This window comes from Epinephelus lanceolatus, chromosome 3 (genome assembly GCF_041903045.1).
Source record: "Epinephelus lanceolatus isolate andai-2023 chromosome 3, ASM4190304v1, whole genome shotgun sequence".
NCBI classification, from domain to species: domain Eukaryota; kingdom Metazoa; phylum Chordata; class Actinopteri; order Perciformes; family Serranidae; genus Epinephelus; species Epinephelus lanceolatus.
In genome coordinates, this window is record NC_135736.1 from 36,514,818 (window position 1) to 36,533,528 (window position 18,711).

Below are 18,711 nucleotides of genomic sequence, written 5' to 3' on the forward strand. Positions count from 1 at the left end.
ATCATACCAGGGGCATAACGTGTCCTAAAATGTTGTTTGTGGGGCAATATATTCTCCACTGAAAGTACTTACCGTGACTCCAATACATAATGCACTGATATTGATATTGATATTGATATTGATATTGATAGATCACTGTCCAAAATCTGTGGTCTGTGTGAATGCCGAGAGAAACGAGTGAGAGGCAGAGATCTCTGGTCGTCCAGGTGTTCTAGATTTTTCCAAATATTTCAGATTAGGAACAGACATAAATCAACATGGCGTGTGACGATAGGTAAAGACAGAGGGAAGCGTGCATGTGCTTGCGAGAGTTGAAATTAGTCATGAGAAGAATGAGTCCTGCTGCATACTTCTGAGCTGACTTGCAGATGTTTCAGGGTTGGATCTCCTGTCTGCTGTAAGAGTAATTAAACTGGAATGTGGTTGTCAGGGAATGCTGACGAACACACACATACAAACATATACACACACACAGAAAATCTGTTTTTCATTACCTGTTGAGACACTGACTGTTCCAGGCATGTCCCACCTCTGTGTAGTCAGGGCTGACATAATGTGATGTGATGAAAGTGTGGGTGTATTTTGAGGATGTGACATTTGATTAACGGTAAAATAATAAACGGTCAAAATAGTAGCTCAGTGATGATGATGATGGCTAACGGGCTCCACATCTGTTCTCAGAGGATTTCTAACTGAAATCTTATGTTGTGTGAGAAACAGCTGATTCAAAACCAGTTCAGTATTTTCTCTCCTTTTTTTATCTTTCCTTTGTTTTGCAACGACCCCAGCCAGCAGGTCAAACCCTGACCCATTTGAACCAGTCAGTGAAGTTAATATAGATATTCTCATGTTATTGAAACATTAATCAATCAATAGATTAATCCAACTTTATTTATATAGATGTTTGTTTGTTTACAATAACTTGCAGGTGCAAAAACTCTGTGCCACGTACGTAAAATGAAACAGCGCTGAGCAAACGCTGCCTTAATTGTTTAGTTTTTAGCCACCTAAAAAAAAATTCAGTATCAGTTTAAGTGTACACTATGTGCAGTACATTTTCACTGCTTCACCTTGGCGTAAGACAGCCTTTTTCGCTTCTTTTAAAGCTGCATTTACAAAAACAGCAATTTTACTTGGCAGACCATGGAAGTTGCAGGTCTACCACTGCCTCGATTAGTTAATGCTGTATGTAAAGCAGTAAAAAATATTTCAAATACAGTGTGCACTTAAAGTGATATTGATTTTTTTTAGGTGGCTAAAATATGTCTTGCAGCAGTACATTGCTTTGCTTCTGTGCTCATAAATTTGGTTTATTAAAGATGAGAGCAAAGCAACACAGAACATAAAATAAGAACAGCAGAAACGTCAGACATGTCAGACCAGTGTTTTATTGTACATCTTTAAATGTTACCGTGACGGCTTAAAGTTTGCCGATTCACATATCTATTTACCTGGCAGTGATCGTTGTTGTCAACGTGATGTCATAATTATTCAGTCTATAGCACCTTTCAAACAAATCAATGCATCTCAAAGTGCTTTACAAGTGATTCACAAAAACAAAAAAATAACAGTAAAATGCTAATAAAAAAATATAATAAAATAAATCGCAATGATCAACAATAATAAAATGAGTATAAATAAATAGTTTAGTTTAATTTTAGTTTATGCTTTTCCAAGATATCAGTAAATTCAGTTCATTTCAGATCCTCTTGAAGCTGTTCCAGCAGCTTGGAGCGAAATAGCTGAAAGCAGCGTTGCCAAATATTTTTGCTCTGCTTTGTGCAACAGCTGAGAGAGAAGAGCTGGATGATCTGAGGGGCCTTACTGGTTCATAAATAAAAGCATTTATGTGAGGTAATCTGGTATACGGCCATGTAGTGCCTCATAGACTAATAAAAAGCATTTTTAAATCAATGCAAGAACAAACAGGTCACAAATGTAAAGGCTTAAAAATATACACGATGTGTGCTCTCCTTCTTGTCTGAGTCACTCAAACATAATCATATCTAAAGAAATGATAATCCTCTACATTTTAAAATGGATAAGATTATTTCCTTCTTCATTTTGAGACTTTTGTTTTCTGGATCTTGTTGCAAAGTGTTAAACAAAACAGTTCATTCTAGGTTAGACTGTGCTCTTTGTGTGCTGCTCATTCATATTAATTCATAATTTCATATGAAACATTGATCCCCAACCAACAAGTCTCAAGGGTCCTTAAAGAGTTTTCAGTGAGAAGTACAAACTAACATTTCCTCTGCTCTTCTTGTCTCCTTGCAGTGGTATCGTCACAATGCTGCGAGCGTCTGGAGAAGGGGAAGGAGGAGGTGCGCGTCAACCTGGAGGAGGCCCTGAACAAGCTGGAGGAGCAGCACAAGGAGGAGCTGGTGCAGCTGGAGGAAAGGTGTGGCATCCACCTCTGCTGATGTGCTCACAGGCAGACACCCAACAGTGTTATCACATTATTATTAGGAAATCAAAGTCTGCATTGATTGTACTGTTCTCTGGGCGTACTTTGTGTCCTTAATTGTATATCTGTGTGTGTGTGTGTGTGTCAGATTGAGGAGTTTCTACCAAACAGAGTGGGACAAAGTTCACCAGACGTACCAGGAGGAGGCTGACAGATACCGCATGCTGATGGAACAGCAGGTCAGAGCGGACACACGCACACATGTTGTTACAGTCACTCCCGTTACATGAGCAACAAGTAGCTGCCTGTTAGACTCATAAAATGTTCTTAGACTCATAAAATGTTCTTCAGCTCCCATAAATCCAAGTCTTATTATGAAATAATGACAGAGTTGAACACGACAGGTGATGAAGACAACATTCCCTCTCACAATGCAGCATGACGTTTGATACATGGATTTTAATCTTCTCATCTACTGCTGAGCTGCAAACATGACTGCAGGAGACAAAAAAAATCAGTGTGTGGTCACTTTGTGTTCATCTGATCATCTCTGAATCCTATTATCTGATGAAAAAAACATCCTCAAAGATGCATTGCATGAGTAAACTCTAAATCCAAAATATAAAATGCAAGTCTCCAATCCAAGGCACACTGTAGAGTTTGTGCAAAAATTAAAATGCCTTTATTTTACATGGCAGTACAGATTAAACAGACCAGCGTGTTGTGACTCACAGGTCGTCATCAGGGTCAACTTTTTTTCATATTTGCTGACACTCTCACTATATTCACACAGAACTAAGAGCGAGACACATAATATGTGGAAAAAAATCACGTTTCTCCTCCTCCTCGTAGTGCACCTGGCAGCATTTGCTAGAATCTATTGCGGCTGAGCAAAAAACATACAATCAGAGCTGAGGAGTCTCTAACGCAGCCGTCAATCATAGCCTCGCGTCACCAGGCTCTTCACGTACGGCGAAGAGCCTGGTTTCCATTCATTCTGAATTTTGTCTGGATTCTGGTTCCAGTCTAGAGAGCAGATCCGGAATTCACCAAATTCACCAAAGTCAAAGTGTTCACCAAAGTAAAACCAAAGATACTGGATTACCACTTTAAATTCTGGCGCACCATCGATTTCCGTCTCCGGTTTAGTACCATATTGTTGTTGTTGCTGTTGTTGTGGTTGATAGAGCATGCTACATGGTGAGCATCACGCAGTTTTCCTCTCTCTTCTCGGGCTGTTGCTGCAGCGGCCCGGGTTCGACTCCAGCCTGTGGCCCTTTGCTGCATGTCACTCCCTCTCTCTTTCTCCCCCTTTCGCACTCGTCTGTCCTATCAATTAAAGGCTAAAATGCCCCCAAAAAAATATCTTAAAGAGAAAAAAAAACTAAACTGTAGCTCTAAACACTGGTGTCACCTCTGGGGACATCCTCTGCCCTCCTCAGACTGAGCTCTGATTGGTTCACAGGAGCTCGGTGTGACTCACAGCTCAGATTCAGCACACACACCATGCAGCTGCTCATAAAAAATCTCTGCCAGAGTTTTATGACCGTCGTCATGGTTACACCTCTGATACAGCTGATTGCTGATTGATGAAATTACTGCAGCTTGCATATGAATGTTAAGCTCGAGCTACTTTATGGTTCAGCACAACTTGATGAGTTATTTAAAATTCTACATTTACTGTGTGTATCTGCTCATTAATTAACAGCCATTTCCTGAGAGCTGATTTAAAAACTCCTCTCAGCTGGGTTTAGTTTGAGCATTAGTTGAGTTATTAGTTATTAGTCATTTGCGCACCACCCTTATTTGTGTCTGCATCCTTCAGGTGGAGGAGCTCAGGAGCCAACAGGAAGCAGAGAGGAAGAACCAGGAAGTGAGTCACAGCCAGAAGATCGAGTCTCTCATACAGCAGTACGAGGCCTCCACAGAAGGTGTGTGTGCAGGTCAAGCATATACAACGTCATTCACAAAACTGAAGACTTTACATACTAAACTGTGTTATTGTTTTAATATATTGAATGATAATTTTTAAGATTATTCACCTCTGATTAGTCAGTGGTTTTGCTCACGTGATTGTTAACGTGTTTCTTTGTGCATTTCAGAGCTGAAGAGGCTCCAGCAGGCCGACCTGGAGAACCTGAAGAAAACACTGAAGGAGACAGAAGCATCTCTCTCTGTAAGAGCCGCTCATATATTAAAGAGATAGTTCGGATCTTTTAAGTGGGGTTTTATGAGGTACTTGCGCGTAGTCAGTGTTTTACCTACAGTAGATGTTAGTTGCTGTGCCCCCAGTTTGAAGAAGCAGACGCGACGGGTCACCTAAACATCCATGTTTGGTGCCCCTGGATAAACAGGAAAGGTCACTAAAACACGACTGGTTTTATTGTTTGTTGGTCTGGAACAGTGTTTCTGCAGCTTGGCAGACGTCTTGCCTAGGTGTCATGCAATCCACCATCCCCTCCACGTACTGATGACAAAGTCAGCTTATATACTACATCACTTTAGAAACATTGATATGATGCATATAAACCGTGCAAATGTAACATATTCATGGTTTACAGAAACGGACAATGCCGACATTTTCTTCTTGCATCAGGGCTGGTTTTGGTCACTGAACAGGTGCTGCATTATTCCAGTTTAGTCAGAAAACAAATTGAGTTCCCTTGCTACCCAAACATGTTTTTCTTCTGCACTTTTTTCCAGGGAAAAATATTCAAATGTCTAAATTCTTCTGTCAGAGTCACAATGATTTATTGTGTATATTCCTGCCATACTCCAACAGTTTGGTGAAATTCTGTAGTTTAGTTGTTGGTTGGAAGCAAAAACAAAACAAAGCTATGATAGGTATGGATACACAAAGTTTAAAAATTTATAATGTAGCATGTCTGGAGTCCTGCAGTCCCACACGCACAAAAAATAAATAAATGCTCCTCATATTGGCAGTGAAGTTTTTTTAATCATGTTTTTTAAATCCCTCTCAGGTTCACAGTGAAGTTGACCTATTACCGTTTTTGACTCTGAAGTGTCCGGCTAACTTTGTAAGGACCAAAGCTCAGTGTTCACTCAGTAATTCCTCTGTCTCTGTCCTCTGTCCCTCTTACCAGGAGAAAATATCTGAGCTGTCGGCAGAGAAGGAGGCTCTGAATGAGAAGCTGAAAGCGGAGGAGGAGAGGAGGAAGCAGATACTCAGTGACAAGAATCTGGTAAAGATGTTTGCATCTGTAATAAGAGCTTTCTGTCACTGTGACTCTCAGCTCAGATAGTATTGGTCTGAATCTGTTTCTTTGCTGAACACAACCTCCCCCTGCTGGTTTTAAGGAGTCACACACTCTAACTTTATTCTGAGCTCCATGAACTGACCTCTCTCTAACCATGAGTGCTCTTAGCTCACAGAAATGACATGATTAGCATGACCACATGGTGCTTTTCCCCACAGAGGGCGTTGAAATGTCATGCGCTCACTTTTTTGTTTGCTTGTTTGTTTGTGCAGAAGGACTCCCACACATTGTACCTGGAGCAGGAGCTGGAGAGTCTAAAGGTGGTGTTGGAGATCAAGAACAATCAGCTGCACCAAAAGGAGAAGAAGCTCATGGAGATGGACAAACTGGTGAGCATCAGGTTTCCTCTGTAGTCTGAATGAGCCGTTTTCATTCTCACAAGAGTCCAATATTCAGAAATAATCGTATTACTTTTAATTTTTTGTGCGATTGAAGATGAGCACAAATCATGCAGTCCAGACATACTGACACAGTTCAGAGGAATATGTGCATGTGTATATAGGAGTTTGCATCAAACTAATATTTTGTGTTAATGACACAGTTGGAGACAAATGTAAAGCTGGAGGAGTGTCTGACGAAGGTCCAACAGGAGAACGAGGACTACAAGGCCAGGATGGACAAACACGCTGCTCTCTCCAAGTACGTACTCTTACGTTCTGTGTGTGTGTGTGTGTGTGTGTGTGTGTGTGTGTGTGTGTGAGATGGTGACTCATCTCTCTGCAGAGGCGTCAGTTTTGCCATCTGCTCTGACAGCAGCATCTATCTGCCTCCTGTTTTCCACTTCACTTCTCTCTCAGCTATCCAGTAAAGCTGTCCATCTCTGCTTCATGACTCCATCAGACCTGTGACAGATATGACTCTGTTGATTTAACCTGCCAGGAATACCAAGTATTGTGAGGTTTAACCAGTGTAAATAGGTTACTGATTACTAGTTACCCTGTTAGAAATGTGATAGATAATGTAACTATTTTAATTACTTCATCCGTGTACAAACAAAAGACTCACATCAAGCATTTCGATGTTGATTTGATGTTGGTTATTTTCACTGCTGCTAAAGAAACTTTACACTTTACAGTAACATTAGAGACATTTTCTGATTTCAGTAGGAATATTGTTTGACTAATGAAAACATGAAAATGTGGACTGTAAAGCAGTTCTCACAGATATTAAAATCTAAGCTCAGTTTTATTCTTTCACATTTTTTTATCTTCATAAACTTTGACTCTTGTAGCATCAGTGTTTCTCCATTCAGCCCACTCAGCTCTCTGTCTCCCCCTGCAGGCAGCTGTCCAACGAACAGGCCAAACTCCAGCAGACGCTACAAAAAGAGTCCAAGGTCAACAAGCGTCTGTCCATGGAGAACGAGGAGCTGCTGTGGAAGCTCCACAACGGTGACCTGCTGGCGAGTCCCCGCCGCCTCTCACCCACCTCTCCCTTCAGCTCACCTCGGAACTCTGCCTCCTTCCCCACAGCGGCGCCCTTATCGCCCAGATAACCCCAACCAGAGCAACCCCTTCCTCTCCTCTGACCTCCTGCTCCTCTTTATAACCTTTACAAGCCTTGCAAAGATGTTCCAAATGCAGAGAGAGACTTCAGTTACATCAGTATTGTTGGATATTATTGATAAACTTGTACATTTGGAATTAACTGCATTGAAGACACTTATTTTGAAAGCAAAGACATTGCAGTGGCACCGATGCACTTAACTTATGGGAGCGGGACTGGCCTTGCTCTTTACCAAACGCCTGGTTCTCCAACAAACCTTTCTTCTTTTTCAGAAGGAAACGTAAATAAGAGGCACACCTCAGGGTCTGTACATGGCGCCTCGCTCTCGTTATGACTATCTTTACCTGTTTTTTTTCTGATATGTTGTACAGTTTAAGTTCAGCTCGTCCTGTTCTTTTATACCGTTTTTTTCTAAAGAGATGGATGAGAAAAAAACCTTGGATTTGTGGCGGATGGAGGTTCGTGGGAACAGACTCAAGTTGTTTGGGTTTGGCAAATCATAAAAGAGACGGGCACGGCATGGATTCTTTTGCCTTTTCCCTTCTTTTAAAGAGGATATTTTTTCCCCAAAGAGCGAAGCTCAATCACGTATCTGCTTTGGACCTCTGGAACAAGTGGATGAACTCGATGTCCTTCAGTGGGCAAACAGGAACAAATACTCAGAGTGTCCACCTGAGGAACTGACCTGTATTACTGACATGAACCTTTGATCCGATGGATATCTGTTCTTCCTTGTAAGCTCCTCACAACCTCTACCTTAATCTACTATGTGGAATGTAATCACCCTTGGATGTTAAATCTGAGCAGGCCAGTTCAGAGAGAAGCAACACACCATCTCAGAGCCAAATATGCAGAAGGAGTGTGTTGGCCAGGACAGTGTTCAACTCCGACCCCTTTACTTTTTCCTTTTAAATCTCTAAATAAAGGCATCGACTCCCCCACATCCTTTAAAGTCACCTTGAGCCCAAACAGAAACAAAGCTGAACTTGTGGCTGATCAGTTAATATCTGTCTTTGCTTTGGGTCGCATATGAAATCACCCGTGATCATTTCCACAGAGAAATCTCCCAGACTCTCCTTCACTGAGCGATAACTGGCCTTTGTGTTACTGAATCCAAATAAAAGTATCACTTTGTTTGTCTGGTGTTTGTCCTGAAAAAACTCAGATGTACCCAAATTGCCTCAGTTCACCGTGTTCTGTTTTATTTTGGACATGGAATAAATTCAGTATGACAGATCAAAGCAACATTGTTTTTTTTTCAATAAATGCTATGGTATGCATTTTTTATAAAGTCAAACAGCAGAGTACAGGCAAGGGTTGAGTTAGATGGCACTGATTTTATCCAGTGTGTACCCTGTTACAGATGTGGATTATTTCCCCAAGTTATTGTGTCTAAAGCCCTATTAACATACCTGTAGTATTACCTGTGGTTCTCTAGTAGGTTGTTGTAATTTCGGAGGTCGTCTGTGATCTTAATTCTTTGCAAATCAGCCATGTCCATAATTTGCCAAGTAAAAATTCCACTGAAAATGACCGATCATAATTCACCATACACAGAGGCCATGTGATAATATAATATTCTAGGGGATTTTGGGTCATATGTAAGTTTTCTGTTTTCTCCATGACTTACAGAGACTTATGGAAACTGTGTTTGCATTTATACACTAAGGTTATGACAGCATTTTTGGTGCTGGAGTCTCATTTGCTACACAGCGTGAAGAACCATTCGCAGAAAAGCAAGCTCAAATTTATCAGAAGAGGGAAATCTCGGTTTAACCCACAGTTTAAAGAAAAAAGGATATTAACACTGTACATCAGTACTTGTGGTGCTTTGTCGTGAAATTACAAATGATTGTGCGCACCATACCTTGGGAATAATGTCAGTAAATTTGAGTAAAGACTTTGCTCATTCCCCCGTGAATGCACCAGACAAAACACAGACGTGGCGGGGTGATTTCTAAATCACATGTAGTCCCCAGGTAAAACTAATCCTGTACGAATAGGGCATAAGTGAATAATGGAGACAACAATTTTTTTAATTGGTCCAGTACTGAGTGAGACCGCTGCAGCTGATTGGAGAAACAGACTGCAATGTAATCCCTACAGGCAACTGTGCAGTCAATTTACAGCGATTGGATGTTTTTGATTCTGCTACCAACAAGTTCATTAGGAGTGTCTAACAACATTACGAAAAGGACCCTACAGAGAAATGAAAAGTTTTACCTTAACTTTCGCTGGTCTGTGTGTTATTGTGTATTTACTGTCTCACTCAAGAAGAAGTCTCGTTCTAAAATCCTGCAAGAGGGGACTTGCGGCACAAAAAATAATAGTGGAAACACTAGTGAGAGTTGAAAAGAAGGAGTGTCGGGAGAGTTTGTTGTTTTGGAGTACAGAAGCATAGCCTACACTTACCTAAAAGATTTTCAACATTACGGCTGAATAAGTAACTGATTTTGACAATTTGTAAAACTCAAAGATTTCAGAACGAGACTTCTCCTTGAAGGAGACTCCAGGACTTAAATGGATGTAAATTGATGGTGCTTTATTGCGTGTAGGAATCACGTTGCAGCCTGTTTGCCTGCTGCTGGCTGCAACCCTCTCTTAATACAGGGCCAGTATCAAAAAGTCACTTAGACACAAAAACATGGTAAAAAATAAAGTCTACGTTCAAATAAAGAGCATTAAAGTTATCATTTAAGTCAAATATGTAAAAAATAGGAGAAGATTTCAGCTCCAGTGAGGAGACACATGTTGCTTCCACACTTGCTCTCAGGCCTTTTGGCCATAAGGAACATCAATGACATCTCCTGGTGCGTTGCTTGAGTCAAATGGTCCCGTTAACGGCGCAATGACTGGCGGCAGATGGTCCAGTTCAGATGCTCGCACCATCATGACCACGGATTTGATGGAGTACCACCAACCGTGCCATGTGTACCACACCACCCCGTCATCCATCATCGCTTGGTACGGTCCTTTGTAGTAGTGACCGTTCAAGTTGCCTGAGTCACACCTGTGATGAGGAGGTAAAAGAAAAACATTGCCAGTTGTAACTACTGTACACTTGTTGCTATTTTGTTTTTTTTTCTCTTTTAATTTCCAAATGTTTTTTTTACAGCTTAACTGAAGGATTTGTGTGTCACCTGCTGAACCACCAGCCTGACTTGCTGTGTCTGATGCACTTGGCCTCACTGTCAGCATTGCCGTCATTCAGCTGGTCGTAGGTGCTGAACTTGATCCCACCTGGACCGGCCCATTTCTGATGTGTAGAGGGGAGGCCATGGGCGTCAGCTAGGGCGTCCCCTGCATTCCCATTGTACTCTCCCAAATGTAACTGGTACTGATCCTTTGGTTTAACAGAGGAGTAAGAGCAAAGAGTTTTCAGTTAATCGTTGACACTGCAAAAGCACTTTGGTATGGAGCCCCTAAAGCGCAGAAAGGTGGTATTTTTTCATTCTGTGTGAACACGATAATAACCTGTTCTCAAAAGCACATAATAAAAAATGTCACCTTTCAATACTTTAGGGGCTTCATACTTTGATATTCTTACATGTTATACTATTATCCAGTTATTACATCAATGACAAACAAACTTTTATTTTAGAAATAGAAAACTTACAATCAAAAGTAAGGACGGCAAGAAATGTTGTATATTTTATATTCAAATCTATGATACTGTGAATTGATGCAGCTTTTTGGATGGGAAGGATGGAGGAAAGAGAAACAGGGTTATAGGGATAAAAGGATAAAAAAGGATGATAGAGATAGAGGTATTGAGAGGAAAGTTAATGAGCAGGTAGAAGCCTGAAGGGAGGAGAAAGAAAAAGGGAAGACAGGAGGATGAATGGAAAGAAATGGAGAACAGCTGGCAGGCCAGGAGCCAGACGTCCTTGCTATTGTTTCTGTAGCAGAGGTAATAAAACACAAAGAACACACATAGTCTAAATAAGACACTTGCTGTTATGGGAAATGAGGAGAGGGTGAGGTTAAAGCCAGAAAAAAGACAGGTGGACAGACAGAGAGGGTTACAAGCTGTTTTTACAAGATAGAAAAATATAGAAAAAATGTTCTGCTGTCATGCAGATGCCACTTGAAGCACTTCACTCATCCAAACACCATTGCAGACCAAGTCCCCCCCTCTTGGCAGTAACACTCCTGGATGGCAGTGCCCCCCTCCAGCAGAACATGCACCATGCCTCACCACAAACAATGCTCAGAAATGGCCTGAGGAACGTGACAAACAGTGCAAGGCATCAACCAGGCCTCCAAATTCCCCAGATCCTAATCTGATCGAGCATCCGTGGGACATGCCAGTGCCCCACCTCACAACCGACAGGTCTCAAAGGATCCACCGCCAGACTCCACAGGACACCCACAGAGGTCTTGTGTCCATGCCTTGACATGTCAGAGCCAAGTCTGATCCAAAAAGGCCCCACAGTGGATCAGGGGTACCTCTGGGGTACTGGCAGATCCCACGAATGCTCTATCAGATTGGGATCTGGGATATTTGGAGGCCAGGTCGATGAGTTGAGCTCTCTGTTGCGTTCTTCAGGCCATTCCTGAGCTGTTTTTGCACTGAGGCATGGTGCATTGTTCTACTTGGTGGCCAATGCCATCAAGGTACATTGTAGAGCAAGACAGCTGCAGCCGGCAGTGGCGAAACAAGCTGCAATGTAATCACTTGGGTCAGGTGCATGCTATCCATTAACATCCACTGAAAATTCTTGTTTTTGCCACTGACAGGCTCAAACGGTTATTGTGAATGTCTCAACAACATTATGGAAAGGACCCTAAAAAGAAATGAAACGCCTTTCTGCGCTTGTTTCGGTTTGTCTTACTAAAGGAAAAGTCTCATTTTGTAATCTCCCAGACTTTTTCCACATTGTTGAAATCTTTAAATATTCAGCCATGACATTAAAAATCTTTTAGATTACGGTAAGATACAGTTTTTGTAACAACAAACTATTACTGGCAACCCTTTCTACAACTCTCACTAACATTTCCACCTTTCTTAAGTGCTTATCGAAGGCGACTAGACGTGCTTGAGTTTCTTGAAGACATCTCATCCAAGAGGCTCCTTCAGTTTGTAGTATCTTAAGTTCCATATGGTATTTGACGTCCTGGGTCTGATATGATCAGTTAGGGGCCCAGGTCAAGGATTGACTGGGGCCCAGGTCAAGAACTGATTAGCTAGGTTGAATGGTTGAATTTTATCTAGAGTGTCTCTTTGTTACATGTTTAATTTTGTCTCAAAGTTCACAAAAACAACCAACCTTTATAAGCAGGGTAGTTGGAGCTGTTATTCAGAGCAGTTCATATTGACTTCGAACCCTCTCTCAGGCAATCCTAGGTGCTTGATTTGATGCTGGACTTCTTGTAATAAACCTTTCTATATACAAGCAAGACGGTGTCAGCAGAGTCTCCTTCATTACCTTCACATCATCGCTAATTAATAAACAACAATTTCTAACGGACTGGTGCGGAGTCGCAGTCTTTATACTCTATGTGGGGGTGAACCCTTACAGATGTGAGCTCTGAGTTTCAGAGTCGTTAAGGTCACATGAGAGTCGTCGGCCTGACCATCCATCATGTGTGTTATTAGGGTCAGATGGGTCCAGGTGTGAATGGGTGTTAAGTTGTCTGGGGAGGGATCCCAAGACTGCATTGTAGGTGGGTGATAAGTGGTGTCGTAGGCCACCTCCTCTGTTTAAGGATGGTCATTCCAATTTGATGTAGATGGCCTCTTTCAAACCATCTGTCTTCTATGGTCAAGATGTGAACTTTGCTATCATCGAAGGAGTGTCTGTTTCCCTCTAAATGTAAATGGACAACCTGAGGAGCTGACTCTCTGTGCTGTGCCATGCACTTGTGGAGTGGTTGTTTGGTTTGCTTTTGCCTGTGTGTTTTGTCCTTAGGGTGAATGAGCTTCTGCCTCAGTGTGTTACTGGATTTGAAGTGCACCGGGATGTGGTGTTTGTTGGAGATCCTCATGAGACAGAATCATCACAAACATTCCACTGTTGTTTTTACTGCAATAAGTCACCTCTCGTGAGATTTCAGAACGAGACTTCTCCTTTAGCGAGACTTAGACACAAAACAGACTAGAACTAGCAAAAGGTACAGAGGACAAGTTTCAATTCTCTGTGGGGTCTTTTCTGCAACGTTGTTGAGACATTCATGCTAACAAGCTGAGCCTTTCAGTGGCAAAAACAAGCACTTTAAATGGACGAAAACTAACCGGGCTCTGTCTGTTTTACCTTTTCATTGTCCACTTTGAAGTTCTTGTACTCTGCATAACGCTGCTTACCCTCAAAGTCCTCCATGTCGATCCGCAGGTCGTAGTTTCCTACAAGACACTGAGTTACACAGGCTGTGATCCTATAATGTTTAAGGAATCATGCAAACACACACATATATGGATAAACTCACCTTGTGAGGTGATAAAGTGTAGAGGTTCATTGCCCAGCCAGAATTCTCCATCAGGGGAGAAGAGGTCTCCAAATCCATGTTTGTACTCCACCCACGCTCTGCACACACACAGCACACACACTCATTATACATACACTTGCAATGTCAAATTTCTTGACACACGCAGAGTTTGAATTCCTGTGTTTATGTGTGAAAAGATGAAACACACACACACACCTGTCAAAGCTCTCTTTGCCGTCTCTCCTCCTCTGGAAGACAGTCCATCCTCCTCCATTATTCATGTCACAGTACACGCTCAGCGCAGTGGGAGAGCCGTCTGGACGAATGACATACAGCCCGCTGGCCACGTTACCGTCTGCAAACACCTCGGAGCAGTCTGAACACACAAAGATATCCGAGGTAAAATCAGACAATTAGCATAGTTTTAACACTGTGCTAAACACTGTGGGAGGACATGTGGTACAGGCAGGGAAGTAGCTAGTGCACTTGTGTATTGATAGCTCTGCAGGTAGAACTGTAAACAGGTAGGTAGTGAAGGCAGATACAATAAACACACATGCATGTATCTCTGATAGAAATCTCTCCCTACCTCTGTAGAGGTTGTCAGGGCCCAGGTGTGAGTTGGGTATGTGCTCCAGCTGCTGAGCTTGGCTGTTGTGGAGCCCCCTGATGTAGCGATGCTGGTCGTCGATCACGTTCTTCAGGCCCTGGATCTCCGCTTCCAGACGGACCACCTTCTCCTCACATGGCACAGGGGCCTGGACAGAGGAAGAAAGACAAGACTAGTAAGTAATACATCACAGCTTACCCTGGACTTTAAGTGTAGTAGGATGGAAACAGTCAGGGCCAGTCAACAACTTGATTTGCTTTTGGATATAAAAAAAAACTGCAACCATTATGCAAAGAATAAATGCTTCATGTTTGACATACTGTGGCTTTGTGTTTTTGTGGTTGTTATGCAACAGTTAACCCTCTAAGTTGAGCTTTTGAAAGTTATGACAAAGATATAGAAAGATAGCTGATAGATGAGTCTTATTCCCAGGTCGTGAAATACTGGTGGTTGGTGGTTCAATCTGACTAACAACCCAAGGTGTCGGTGTTTGACGACCTGGGAATGAGACCCAACTATCAACTATCTTTCTCCAGCGTTACATACACCACCTTTAATATGAACAAAGAGATGAGATGAGAGATGTTTTCTCACACTGTTACAGAGGCACGTTTTATTAATGCTAAACACAGTGTTTTTAAGCACTGTCTCTGGAACCATTAACACATGTAACCAATGCATTTACCAACTGTGCCAAACTGAATTAACGTCCTCTGCTTTAAACACTTTTTTTTATATTATGACACATTTGCAAAACTGTGAACATTGCTCTTTACATTTCTACACTATTTCAACATTTATTGACACATTTGCTGCTTGGCTCAAGAAAACATTAACTGTGATGTAGATGAAGTCCTCTGGCCAGACCCACAAAGACGGCAACATTTAGCCTAATTTTTAACACAAATGTTTTTGATTTCTTCTCCTGCACATCTGCCATTTGAAAAGTGTTAAAACATTTTGTGAGAAAAATTTTTTTTCCCCCTTACAGTGTTTGTATTAATAGTGTGGAATAAACATCCACACTTCACACATTTGGATACCTGTGTGTGTGTGTGTACTGTATTGATGATGTATTGATTTTTTAAAAGAGTTTTGCAAGAATTGTTTACATTCAGTAAAGGTTTTGTGATTAGTGTGTGCAGTTTTTTTTTTCAAAAAGGGGCCTTCAGTTTTAAAATCTGTGCATAAGCAATGAGTAAAAAATGTAATATTTAATTTTATCGGGGGCAAAGCTGCACCAGAGTAGAGCTACATAATGTTTTCATCAGTAATTATGGGTCAGGTGACACCTAATATAAGCAACCTAAGTAGTAAGAACAGGCACCAGTGATCCCCCTCGATCCAAAACCTGAGTCTCATAGAAACAAACTTGAAATGGTAGACAGTAGAGATACACTGTCCTCCTTAATCTGGTTTGTCTTTAGTTATTATTTCAACATCTACAAACTACATTTAACCCCCATATCTGTGGTCATATGAAATGATTACAGTAATATAGTATTTACAGTAGTAGTTTTATATACTGAGAAGGAGTTGGAGTTTCTTACTGCCAGAGAGGCTGCCATGTGAAGAAGAAAGGCCACTGATGTCCTCAGCATTCCCATCATCGGTGATCTGATTGAAGACTGAATCAAACTGCCGTTCTGTCTCGTCTCACTTTGACTATACAGCTTCACTGACGTCCTCTCTCCTCTGCGCTGTTTGGTTTTTTGATGGTGCTCACTGCTCTTTTTCACCATGACTCTGTATGGCTGGAGATTATTAGACTGCACATGGACTGATACTACTGAAAAATGCCATCTGGTGGTTTGATTAAATAGTAACTGTCTCCTACATATACCAAATATCTCATACTGAACCTACAGGGTCAACAGCGTTTTCATTTGGCTATGTATCACCTATTTCATTTGTCCACAGTTTGTTATCCCCAGAAACAATGTAGTAACAATGGAGTAATTACCTGTTTGGATACTATAAAGGTGTCATTTTTGATGTATGTTAAGGAAGACTAAAATGTTTTAATCATCAATGATTTAATCAATCCATAAATCACATCATTATATGTAGATAAATGGTAAAATGAAGACAAAACTGAAATAAATGCATGAATAATCAATCAATGCATCAATTAATGAATCATTAAATAGATTTTCTTAACCACAGTAATAAATGTACAACTAAATTTTGGAAGTTAGGTGGTATTAACCTTACTGTAAGGCAAAAGTGGAGCTGTACCAAATACCTCATTAACGTATAGGCACAGACAGACAGATTTGTAGAAGTAATGTTTATTCATTTCCTAATTAACTACCTATATTTATTTGGCAGGCCTAAAAAGTGACTTATTGGCAACAAATATTTAAGTAAATATGTGGATAAAAGCTTGAATAAATACACTGGTAAATAAATTCATATTTTAAGCTGCTTAATAAATATAATTAACAATAAATACAAGCTGTAAATAATTAATTAAATTAAATTCCTGCATTTTCATATTTTATATTTTAATTGCCAACATTTAAGACATGCTAAGTATGCATATTATTTATTTATATTCGCTTTTATCTATTGTTTCATTTTATAATTAAAATATTTATTAATTGAAAGATTCATGTATTTATTTCAGCATATAATTTTCGTCCTCCATACAATGTGATGACGGGTATTACACTCACACTTGGCAACACACAGCAGACAACATGAGCGCAGATGGAGGTTAGCTACTTGAACAATTGCTGAAAACATTCAGGCGTTAGCTAGCGAAATTTTATGTAAAAGCGATTTAGAGCCAAAAAGACCGCATAAAAGTGTCAGGACGTCTGTAATCCATACAGCAAAGCTATGCAAAAGTGCGACTCCGGTGGGACTCGAACCCACAACCTTTGAATCACTGCTCAAGTGCTTGACTAGAAGTCCAATGCGCTATCCATTGCGCCACGGAGCCACCTGTTGATGAACAACGCACAACCGGAAATAAACTTTATCTCGATACGTTACATTTCGTCATCGATTAAACAGTTTCATATGACTTTATATGACGCTATGTTGTGTCGCTAGCTCCACGGTCATGTACTACAGAGAACAATCTGAAACGTCACTGGGTCAATGACATTAACGGAACAGACGGGATAACGGACTTTAGAGCCACGTCCTCGAGCCTCTCTCTGCTCGGGACTGGTAATGTTCTGTATATGGCGTTTAAGCGTAGGAGCCACTCTCGTACACTTTTTATTAACCATTTACTCGTTTATAAAGAACACAAGTCTTCCAGACGGTTCTGTCTGTTAAAAGCTGCTATTTCTCTGTTTCTGTTCGTCGTAACTACACGACGGGTCGTCATCCTGTTTAACCCATACCTTCCCAGCACTGCACACGAAAAGCTAGGACTTCCGGTTTGGCTGTATGCTTTCAAAATAAAATGGCGACGGCACTAAATCAGAACTACTTTATTATCACCTTAACACGATGGCCCAGAGGGCTAAGCTAAATATTTTAACCCTTTCACGCGTGAATTATGACTACTTCAGTCATGTTTTTCCTAGGTATTCACCTTAAGTCATAGAAAACAAAAATACGACGTTCATTTTTTAAAACATGCATTTTTGAGAAGTTTTTTTTACCCATCCAGTCCAGTGGACAGCCTGCGCTCAAGTTTTCAACTGACCTTAATAAACCAATGAAAAAAAAAAAAGATTAACTATGTGAAACTACAACAAGATATACTTTAATGCTGTTAAACTAGTGTTCACCTATTTAAAGATACTATTCAATGCATAAGCAAAAGCGTTGAACCTTGCCTCTGACTCTTCTGCCTCTTGTACCCCTCCTCCCTCACTCAGCTCTTTGCTCTTGACTCCTCAGCCCCCCACAAACCTCCCCCTGTTAAACTAATTATATTTTTTCAATGAACGTTTTATCAAATACGTCTGCGTAAAAAATATTTTGTTTTTGTCAAACATTACATTCCGATAACACAAATTAAATTATTTACAGCTCAAAGAGTGAATGTAGATAAAGTACAAGGTTGTAGTAATGGTATTTATTGTAGTTAAAATATAGCCAGTGCTGCATGATGTCCAGGTTTAACTGTAGTTTCTTCCCAACATAAAACCAATACTTGGAAATTTTAACAACTGCATTACTTCTTATATGTTACTTGATGTTTTATTTGATAGATTTTAATTACCTGCAAAGGTGTCCCGTTATAGTAGGACTGGCGATAAATTCCTGAGCTGCACAACATCTCTTGCAGTCCTTCGGCCATCTTGGTTTTCAGAGATTTGTGTTGCACTTACAACACCTGGCCAATGGGTGGCAGTGTGCGGCAAGACGCACTTGGATCCACTGCAGTGGCTTACATGCAACTACAGCATCACAATCCATGCATATACAAGAAAATGGCTTTGATGCTATATCTGTCTTATCAAATAAATGCAAAAAGCCCCCAAAATATCTATACAAAGATCAAATAAAAGAATAAT

The 18,711-nt window shown here is 40.8% G+C and overlaps 2 protein-coding genes and 1 non-coding gene across 7 annotated transcripts in view; 1 reads left to right on the forward strand and 2 right to left on the reverse strand.

The window, feature by feature from the left end:
- Positions 1-8,432, forward strand: part of LOC117255175 (uncharacterized) — a 98,561-nt gene extending 90,129 nt beyond the window's left edge. For all 4 annotated transcript variants that reach the window (XM_033623819.2, XM_033623820.2, XM_033623817.2 and 1 more), the window contains exons 11-18: positions 2,278-2,401; positions 2,556-2,646; positions 4,233-4,338; positions 4,510-4,583; positions 5,512-5,610; positions 5,898-6,014; positions 6,227-6,324; positions 6,967-8,432. In XM_033623819.2, the coding sequence (XP_033479710.2) occupies positions 2,278-2,401; positions 2,556-2,646; positions 4,233-4,338; positions 4,510-4,583; positions 5,512-5,610; positions 5,898-6,014; positions 6,227-6,324; positions 6,967-7,180 (923 nt within the window). In that variant the 3' untranslated portion in view covers positions 7,181-8,432. The remainder of the gene's footprint in view (positions 1-2,277; positions 2,402-2,555; positions 2,647-4,232; positions 4,339-4,509; positions 4,584-5,511; positions 5,611-5,897; positions 6,015-6,226; positions 6,325-6,966) is intronic.
- LOC117255189 (fibrinogen-like protein 1) lies at positions 8,372-18,492 on the reverse strand. 2 transcript variants are annotated; one of them, XM_033623838.2, is made up of 7 exons: positions 18,417-18,492; positions 14,207-14,375; positions 13,834-13,993; positions 13,618-13,715; positions 13,446-13,534; positions 10,332-10,534; positions 8,372-10,201 (listed from the first exon to the last, which is right to left on the reverse strand). In XM_033623838.2, the coding sequence occupies exons 1-7, from the start codon at positions 18,471-18,473 to the stop codon at positions 9,961-9,963; spliced, it is 1,017 nt and encodes a 338-aa protein (XP_033479729.1). In that variant the 5' UTR covers positions 18,474-18,492; the 3' UTR covers positions 8,372-9,960. The 2 variants fall into 2 exon arrangements, with proteins under 2 accessions (XP_033479729.1, XP_033479728.2); XM_033623837.2 differs by lacking the exon at positions 18,417-18,492 and adding an exon at positions 15,778-16,286.
- Positions 17,083-17,174, reverse strand: trnar-ucu (transfer RNA arginine (anticodon UCU)). Its single transcript is given in 2 exon segments — positions 17,083-17,118; positions 17,138-17,174. It is a non-coding gene; the product is annotated as a tRNA-Arg (tRNA).
- Positions 18,493-18,711: the final 219 nt, after the last annotated feature.

What these genes read in the sequence shown, in the direction of transcription:
- LOC117255189 (XM_033623837.2), bottom strand. Translation starts at nt 15,969, where the DNA reads ATGGTGAAAAAGAGCAGTGAGCACCATCAAAAAACCAAACAGCGCAGA. An exon ending in GGCAAAGAGAGCTTTGACAG is followed by an intron (nt 13,716 to 13,833) that starts GTGTGTGTGTGT and finishes GTGTGTGTGCAG; the next exon opens with AGCGTGGGTGGAGTACAAAC. An exon ending in TCAAAGTGGACAATGAAAAG is followed by an intron (nt 10,535 to 13,445) that starts GTAAAACAGACA and finishes GTTAAACCAAAG; the next exon opens with GATCAGTACCAGTTACATTT.